Raw genomic sequence first — 9,814 nt, 5'->3', positions numbered from 1 at the left:
TGCATTAATTTAGGCCCAGCTCGTTACTGGAATTAAATCAAAGGTCTTATACGTGCTCTCAGGGTCTAGTGGTTAGCATTCCTGCTTCACAGTTCTGGGGCCCTGGGTTCAGTTCCTGAGGTGCTATCTGCGTGGTGTTTGTATGTTCTTCCCTTTTTCCTGTGAGTTTCCTTCGCGTGCTCCAGTTTCCTCCCACAGTCCAAAGACACACTGGTGAGACAATTGGCTTCCGTAAAATGTGCGTTTGTGTGTGCTCTGTGATGGACTGGTGTCCTGTGCAGGGTGTGTCCTGCCTATCACCTGTTGCTTGCTGGGATAGGCTCTGATGCCTCTGACCTAGTATGGTTAAAGCGGTTAAGCAATTAAATGGCTGGATAATTTTGCTTTCACTTATAGTCATGCCAAATAAAATCTCAGGCATACAAAGTGGCTTCTACAATTTCAGTGTTTGGAATGCCAGGCGAAGACTATACCTTATTGAAACTCTCACCATTAAAAGAGTTGTCTCATCCCCTCCCCCATCAACAGATAGCTGATCCACTAGATTCAATGAGTGACTCTGTACCAGTCAGGGACAATATTTCAGCCTGCTTCATCAGTGGTGCATGTGGGCAGACCCCCTTCTGCGAGTGAGGAAAGCTGTGGATAATGGATAATATAATCCTTGAATACTCTTTTCACTCTCTCCAAGGAGGTCTTTCAACAGTTATTAATCTTAGACTGTAAGTGACCTAGTGGCAAGACTCTCTGGACATCAATCTATTGTGCGGACCACAAAAGGCCATACAAAAGAAAGAGGCATAACAATGCTCGTGAACTGTTACAGAAATACAAAGTCTTACATCACCTGTACACCAGAATTGCAGTAGAGGAGGAATTATACTGACTGCACTGAATAAGGTGACAGGCCCGTGAAAGCAGCAGGAGCAGTTTGAACTGACTTTCAGGTCACATCTGACATTAAATCCACATTTTTTTGCAGTCTTTGCAGCCTAATCCCCTTGCAGTTGTCTAGAGGGATTGCCTTCACTGCGATGAATGTAATGGTGTGTGGGACGGAACTCCACATTTCATCCGCTCCACCAGTTTTCAATAGGAGTAAGATCTGGGGATTGTTCTCTTCAGGGAACATGGTGGAAATGTGTCTTCCCCTGCTCAACGCAGCCATGCCTGCCACTTATAGTATAATTATTTGAGTGGGGTAGTCTTAATTCGGGACATCCTGGGACCTTATTTAGTCCATCTATTAGCTATATTGTCCAAATGGTCTCTTCTCAGCTTTTCTTATGTTTTAACATGTTGGTGTGCAAGTGTAAACAATGTATCCATAGTATAGGCCATAGTATCTTCTGGCGTCTGCCCAAGCCAAGATATCAGCCACATAATTAATCTAATTAATTAACTGAATGAACTTAATACTTTACTTTGGGCTCTCACAAGTTCTAAAGAACTCACGTCATCACTCAATAAACATTTAAAGATGACAATTACAAAATACAAAACAAATCTTTCAAAAAATGTCTTTAAATAAATGCACGAAAGTAACTGATTTAAGTAAGTATTCTAGGTGGAACGTGAATCAGTAAATACATCATGCTAAATAGGCGACACTGTGGCACAGTGGTTGGTGGGGCCCTGGGTCCAATCCAGATCTGGGGATCTGCTATCAGTGTGGAGTATGCATGGTCTCCCTGTGTTCATTTGGGTGTCCTCTGGTTGCTCCAGTTTCCTCCCACAGTCCAAAGACCTACTTGCAGATTAATTTGCTTTTGGGAAAACTGACTGTGGTGGGAATGTTTGGTTGTTTGTATCTGTGTGTGCCCTGAAATAGACTGGTATCCTATCCAGGGTGTATCCTGCTTATTTCTTGCTAGGATAGGCTCCAACTCCCATGTGACCCTGATTTGGAAGAAGTGGTTAGAAAACTGATGGGTGGACTGCCTACACAATAATGTTGTAACTTTTTCTGTTGGACACTAGAGGGCCTTAACTGAAAATGTTTCACACGAATGGTGACTGAACACCAACGCTGGAGGAAAGAGTGCTCCTTTGTTTCAGGTTGTAATACACATAAAGACACACCATGTTTGTTTAGATTGTTTCATAGAGTAAGGTTTGTATTAAAATGAGAGCAAGACAATTTCAATGATTGAAAACACAGAACAGCCTAGGGCTACTGAACTTGCAGCCCTCCAGTCCTCTCCATTACAGTAAATTGATAGAGCCAGCATCTTTTTTGTGATCTTGAGTCTACTAATAGTAAATTAAAATAATTAGAAGGCTGTCTGTAACACCATTCTGCAATGGAATGATCTGGAAGGGCTGCAGATGGACAGCTTCATGTTTTGTTGTTTTATTAAGATAAGACGTCCTCATAACGTTTGCCAACAGTGTAAATGATAGACTAGGTATTTTGAATTTATCCTATGATGGTTTTCCTCTAATATACTTAAGTATATTAACATAAACAGCTGTAGTCTTGATCGTTTTCAACATTGACATTTTAGCTGTGCCTGAAACAGTATAATAACACATTTGTCTACTACAGTAAAGGGGATTGTGTTAACTTAAGTCAATTTAAACTTTTTCGGGTATCCAAAACATGAGTGTGAGACAATTTAAAATGTAGCCCACGACTTTAAAACTTATAACAGCCAAGATGCATTAAAACAGGGCCTCCTAGTCCTGCCCCTGGCTGACCGCACACCTGCTGGTTTTTATTACCGCTGAGTTTAATCACCAAGCTGAAGCCTTCATTAACAAGTGGCTTAAGTGGAATATTTAAGTTTTATATAAGTTTAAGTATATACGTTTTTTTAACTCCAAAGGTTGGGATATTCTGTTACCTATGAAATGAAATGCAATAGTTGAAATCCAACCTCCAACAATTTTAAGAGCTAAAAGCAGTCAAACAGTTCAATTTAATCCTATTATTAAGTCAATTAAGTGTAACTGGTGGCTTTGCCGGAACAAAAACCAGCAGATGTGTAGACCTCCAGGACCAGAACTAGAAACCCCTGCATTAAGGAGTAAGTAAGATGTAAAAAGAAAGTAAGAGTGTGGGATAAAACCTCATCCCTTTTCTTCAAATGTTTCTCCACAGATCAAATTAAAAGGCTAATTAATCTATCAGTGAACAATCGTCTCTTTAAAAGCAGAAACTCCCCATCCTCTGGTTCATCCCGGGAATGCAATTATAACAAAACCTTAACCTCAAGCCAAATGGTCTCTTCTCATTTATAATCTTTCTTATGTTCTAATATTGGCTTGATGCAAACAGTATTGGGTCTATTTCATTTTACAGTATTGCCATCTACCTTGAACATAAAAATTTCATTCTGGAGGGCATAATTCATCCTGCCATAAGAGTGTGTGTGTGTGTTTGTCTGCCTGTATCCTGCAGTGGCCTGGGGTACACTCCAGGGTGTACCCTGCTTACACCCATTGCTTGCCAAGACAGGCCCCGGCTCCCCCCTGAACCTTAATTGAAGTGGTTAGAAAATGGATGGCTGTTTCAGGATGGATTTTCTGTATCAAAAAATGCTGCAAAAAAGCGTGTGAAATTAGGACTTCAGCAGGCCTCACTCAAGCAAGTCCCAGCTCTTAGCTCCAGAGGACAGATTTCCTCCCAAAGTGATTGCAAACCACATCACACCCCAACATGGTGGTGATTCCAAGCCGTCCCACTGCAAACCAGCTCCTTTACAACTTCAAGAGCTGGTTGTATCATGGTACGTACACAGAAAGGACCAGAATGCCTGCAGGTTGGGGAGCCCCAATTAAGAGATAGCACACCCCCAAGAATGATATTGAGCAAAATGAGAGCCCCACTACTGGGAAGCAGGAATGCCAAGTGAAACACGTTAGAGGAGCTGCAAGACGAATACTTCACTTTCTTCCTGTGGAATTTAGTAATGTAGTAATAACATAATTGTCTTCAAAAGGTTTAAGAAACAAAACAATAAATATTTAATCTCCCCCCCCACCGTGTTTGACTTGCTCCTTGTTTACGTATCTGTGCAAACAAACAACATTGGGAGATACCAGCAGTGCTTACCAGCAGGCCGCACCTTAAATATACCGTGAAACAATAAGATACCGTAACACGTTATAACACTAACACTTTAAAACTCAACTTCTCAACATTATTTTAACACCTATCTTTTTAACACATTTTCAGAGTAGGTAAAACTGCAGGGTGGAAATAAATTACCGAAAAAAGAAAACGAAATTTATGGGTTTTAACTCCAGGTTTGTTTTGTCCCAAAATGATGTTTAGAACATAATTTAAACCACGTACAACATAAAAACTGCCTTCTCTTTTTCCGTTATCTGCCTGCCCATGAGTCCACTTCAAACCTGGAGCGGCAGCGTCACTGCCCGTATTCGGTTTTGCTTTACCCTTGGAAGAACATACTGTAATCCTGCACTGCAGTAAAATAGTCCGAGGGTCACGTTTGGAAACATGGAGCTGGATTACGCAGCGCAAATCTGGAGTCTGGAGTCTCGCCGTTTACTGGAGTGATGCTTGACGTCAGAGGTAGCCATTAGACCCGTCCTTTGACAGTCTAAGGTTGGAAGTGGAGTACGGAGAGATCCCGGCACACTTATCACAGCTGTGGAGGAAAGAGGAGGCTGCAGGATGCTGGAATCGCTCCTAGTTGCTACAACCTAGCGGTTTGCTTTCCTTTGAACCAAGGCCTTGTGTGCTGCATTTAAGAGCAGACCGCTTCCGAGTACACAAAGGATAATAGGAGTTTAAAGGAAATGTTAGGTACCCTGCATTAAAACGTTTGCAGGTAGAATTCAGCCAGGAGAAAGCGGTTCGTGGATCTTCTGGAGAAATAAAAAGAAACACAGACAGACGAGGGGAGATGACGACGTGAAATTTCCTAATGAAAAAAGAGTAATAAATCGCGGTGGGAAGGCGGGACGGGGATTAATAGTTGTGAATGGTAGCTGGATTTTATTTCGTTTGACTGGAAATGGGAGCGTTGACGAGCAGGCAAAATGCTGGAGTGGAAGAGGTCGACATCCCTTCTAATTCTGTCTACAGATATCCGCCGAAATCCGGTAAGTCCTTGACGATGCGCCGCTGGAGCTCACACGAGATGTGACAAAGCGACGAGGATAAAGGACGCCTGTTTTTAGATGGTAGTCACCGATGGTAGTGAAATGATTTTAAAAGCTTATCATGTAAATCACATGTTTTTTTATGTTAGTGTGGCTGGTTTCACTGAGCAATAACAATAACTGGGAAAAAAAATACCAAGAATTGCAATAAGCAAAGTATTAATCTTTACCTTGCTTTTGATATTAAAATAATATTTCTTGGTAATGATGGATTTCACAGTTAATCTGTCTTGAGTTCTCTTTCAGTTACCCTCTGTGTTTAGTAACCCTCTTTTGGTTATAATAGTTAATTCTATATCTTAATGAATTACATAGCGCAGTTCTAATTACTTGATTAGGCTCTTTTCCCGTGTCGCTCACCCTGACCGTAACTGCAACACACTGAGAATCTCTTCATCTCGCAAATTAGCCAGCCACTTTAGTACAAAGGTTACGGCAACTAGCTTTTTGCCCTAGAAACCTAGGTCAATAAAAAGGATTCATTTAGCATTTTTGTTGTTTTGCATCGTTACGTTGGTTTGAAAGACCTGTATAATTTATATATATATATTTCTTAAAATGATAGCATGGCGTTTAGCCTAACGGGGGGATTCGTTAATTTGTTAATTTCTCAGTTTGATGTTACGAAAAGGTTGACAACAAGCTTGTAACATTGGTATCTCATTTTCGTAGTTGTTATTGTCAGATGCAGTTTCTTATTTTCGGCCTGAAAATGTACAGAGCGAACACCGTACTACCTTTCCAAATTCCAAAAAGAACGAACTTCTCAAAGAAAATAGACGTTTCTGATATTCTTGACATGATTTGTTTGATCACAGGATCGCCAGAGCTCATTCCGTCGAGGTGGTTATGTTTTTTACCGTGTCGGTTTGGCTTATGAGTTCAGATCTGCTGATAGGAAAACTCCGGAGCTGTATGGAAGTGTTAAATATTGCCGTAGCGATTACGTCATATATTGGTGAATATATTTTAGTAAGCGCAGTAATTTTCAGAGGATAGTCTATTACCATTGCTTACAACGGTACAGATGATCACCTCCATAAGCTCCGGTCCTTTAGCACCAATAAGCGCTGCTGTTTTTTGGTTAGCTAGTTAAAACCGTAGAGTACTGCAATATCTCTGTTTGCTGGACAATTTGACCCATTTCAGGTTTTAATATCTGTGCAGTGTTGGGTAAATCGTGCTGAGGTAGATCTCCGTTTACTTTTCATTTAATATTTATTGCTAGTCCACTCCGTGGAAATTTAATCAAAATAAGGGGAAAACATATATACATACACCTTAAACAATTGCAGGACACTGGTGTATTGGTTAGACTTTCTGCCTCACATTGTTGTCGCCCTGGATTCAGTTCCTGGGGTGGTATCTGTGTGGTGTTTGTATGTTGTCCTGTTTGCATGGGTTTCCTTCAGGTGCTCTGGTGTCCTCCAACAGTCCAAACACATACAAGTAGGTTAACTGGAGTCTGAGACGATTGGCCCTGGTGTGAGTGTGTGTGGCCTGCGATGGACAGGTATCCCGTCCAGGGTGTAGTCTGCCTTGTGCCCTTTGCTTCTCAGGATAGGCTCTGACTCCCCTGCCACCCTGTATTGGATAAAATGGTTAGAAAAGGAATGGATGGAGGAATTAATACTGTAGTGTATACATTTTAAGAGAGGATGCTAAGCTATTTGTGTGATTTCCTTTGCCATCTTTTAAATACCAGTTTACAACAATTTGTGTTCAGTGTCAATGAACACCCTGCAACTCACAACTGGCAACCCACTGAAGCTAAGCAGGTGTGAGCCTGGTCAGTACCTGGATGGGAGACCTCCTGGGAAAAACTAAGGTTGCTGCTGGAAGAGGTGTTAGTGGGGCCAGCAGGGGGTGCTCACCCTGCGGTCCATGTGGGTCCTAATGCCCCAGTATAGTGACGGGGACACTATACTGTAAACAGGCGCCGTCCTTTGGATGAGACGTAAAACCGAGGTCCTGACTCTCTGTGGTCATTAAAAATCCCAGGGCGCTTCTCGAAAAGAGTAGGGGTGTAACCCTGGTGTCCTGGCCAAATTTCCAATTGGCCCTTACTAATCATGGCCTCCTAATAATCCCCCTCTATGAATTGGCTACATTACTCTGCTCTCCTCCCCACTGATAGCTGATGTGTGGTGAGCGTTCTGGCGCACTATGGCTGCCGTCGCATCATCCAGGTGGATGCTGCACATTGGTGGTGGTGGAGGGGAGTCCCCATTACCTGTAAAGCGCTTTGAGTGGAATGTCCAGAAAAGCGCTATATAAGTGTAAGCAATTATTATTATTATTAATGAAAGGCACCCGTAACATTACCTTGATAATGGATTACTTTCTAGAAGTGATTTGTGTTTTATTACTTTATTGATAAACCTCCTGGTGATAATTGTCCAGTTTTCATTTTGGGTGGACTGTAACGCTGATTTTATGATTTGGTTGCTGTTATTTTGTAGCAGGGTAATAAAAGGCTCCCCTTTGCATAACATACAGAGTACACGTCTTTTCAGACACGTTACACCACATTGTCACTGCCTGTACTGTACCCTGCATGATAATATGATTAAATACCTGTTTCCAGAATCAACCAAGAAAACCTATGAATTAAACTTTGTTTAATGCCAGCCATGTTTTCAGAGTTGAGCTCTGTGAGTTTCAGTATTTGCTCACTCTACACTCACAGTTTTGTGCTTTTCAATTAAGTTTGTCTTGGCTCATATAATTGCAAACTTGACCATTTTTTAAGAGTAGCCCTTTAAATAATTCTAGTAGATGACAGTTGTATGCAATGAAACTGAAAATAAATGATACCTTACATGAAAGTTCTGGTCGACATTTTCTTACGTGATGCTGATTTTAAAAATGCAAAACTTTTTATTTTACTGTTATTGGAAAACACATACATATCTGTTCATTCAGTGTTGTTTTATTTTTTTTAGAATTTTGGTTGTTGACTTTACAGCTTAAGCAAACAACGATGGAACGGTTTTCAAATCGCAGTTTGTTCATTCCCACATTCATTACACTTTCCATGTGCTTTTAAATGCCCTCCTGAGAAACTCTTAGGCTGACTATTAACATAAAGTGCTCATACAAGGCCAGTAGAATTCTTCATGAATGCTTTTTCTATTTTCAGTTAAGGTCTTATTTCAGTTTCAAATGCAAACAGATTTCATAGGCTGTGACTAGCCTGAACTGAATGACCAGTGATCCATATCCTTGCATCGCACTTTTCTAGGATTTCTGTGAGTTTCACTTACACATTAATAGTTCTTTACACATTAAAAGAATGACAAGATTGATCAATATAATGTATTCACTACTATGTTTTGTTCCATTAGGATGCTGACTTTTGAACTTCATTAGTGCAGTAAAAGATGGCACAGTGGTGCAGTGTTTCGCATTGCTTAGTATTGCTGCCTTGCAGTGCTGGAGCCCTGGGATTAATTCCAAACTTGTGTTTGCATGTTTGTGTGGGATAGGCTTGTTGGGATAGGCTCCGGCTTCCCCACAACAATCCGAATTGAATGAACTGGGCAGAGAATGGATGGGTAGTGTGGGAAAGTGAAGGCCTAGCTACCTGATGTGGAAAGCTCTCCTCTCGGATAGGTGGACTTGTGACAAGTCTCTACACAAATGTTGTGGGAGGATGGAACAAGTGTTATTAAAGACTTGGTTCTATCAAGGAAACAAGCTGGATGAGATCCTCAGCTCAATGACTAGCTGCCAAATGAGGGTGCATGTAGCCCTTGTTGTTTATCTGACTTTTATGTTCTTAGCTGTTTATTGGGCAGTAAGGCAGAGTCTCAAAGAAAAGGGAAAGGTTCAGTTTCACTTGGGCTGAAATTATTATCACCCATAAAATGACCTGAGGGAGAGCAAACAAACTGAACTAGAAAACTAGCAAACTAGAAATGTGTGGCCAGAATGAATGCATTGTGCGTGATGATGTTCAAATATTGCATGTTGCTGTTGTCATGTTCTTCCGCTTGCTGTTGGTGGGGAACTCTGAGAATCCCTGCTGAGACTCATGGCTTGAGGAGGGATCTGTCTGCTGGTAAATTTTGTACCCCATCTGGGACAAACTGTGCTGGGAGGCAGAGTGAATTCCCTGTCTGGCTATGCCCGGTCTGAAGTCAGGCTTTGGCGCAGTGTTGGAGGACTGCCTTGCTCCGCTCCTGCTCTTTGGGTTGGAGCAGGTGGACCTGGCTGTTGTCTTGCCTGAGTGCACTGAGAGCTGATCTCTGCAGCGACAGTCCCAGTGCAGAGCTGTGTCGCTGCTTTGCTCTGGCTAAGGGAAGGTGATAGCTGGTGACAGGCAGGCATCAAGATGGATTGCAGTGTTGCCGACATGGGGAACAGTACATGCTTGGAGGCAGAGAAGCAATGACCAGGAAAGTGATGTAGTGAGAAAAGAATGGATTAACAGCTGGAAAAAGCAGCATACTCCACTAGACAGCTGTATATTTTAAAATTACAGCTGCATCACCTGTAGGATCTATGCATCTTGTTTACTCATTTTCTACTGCTATGTTTTAAGATTTAGTTAACAAATCTGGTGTCTGAAGATTCTCAATACTGCATTATAAATAACGCATACTTAAAGCAGTGCTAGTGTTTCATCCATTTAACTTTCAGTCTGACTTCACTACTTGTAGAATGAGATATCCCGGCA

The 9,814-nt window shown here is 41.6% G+C and overlaps 1 protein-coding gene across 5 annotated transcripts in view; it reads left to right on the top strand.

The window, feature by feature from the left end:
* The first annotated feature begins 4,397 nt into the window (after positions 1 to 4,397).
* rnf157 (ring finger protein 157) overlaps positions 4,398 to 9,814 on the top strand; it is a 41,262-nt gene continuing 35,845 nt past the window's right edge. For 4 of the 5 annotated variants that reach the window (XM_088599451.1, XM_088599450.1, XM_088599452.1 and 1 more), the window contains exon 1: positions 4,398 to 5,073. Coding sequence is in view for 4 of the 5 variants with exons in the window: in XM_088599450.1 (XP_088455576.1) it covers positions 4,986 to 5,073 (88 nt within the window). In the remaining variant the exon portion in view is untranslated. The remainder of the gene's footprint in view (positions 5,074 to 9,814) is intronic. The other variant, XM_088599448.1, reaches the window with a different exon arrangement.

The sequence above is a fragment of the Lepisosteus platostomus genome, chromosome 11, assembly GCF_059453375.1.
Source record: "Lepisosteus platostomus isolate fLepPlt1 chromosome 11, fLepPlt1.hap1, whole genome shotgun sequence".
In the NCBI taxonomy this organism is placed as follows: Eukaryota; Metazoa; Chordata; class Actinopteri; order Semionotiformes; family Lepisosteidae; genus Lepisosteus; species Lepisosteus platostomus.
Note: the sequence above shows the minus strand (reverse complement) of the source record. Positions and strands in the feature narration are given on the sequence as shown.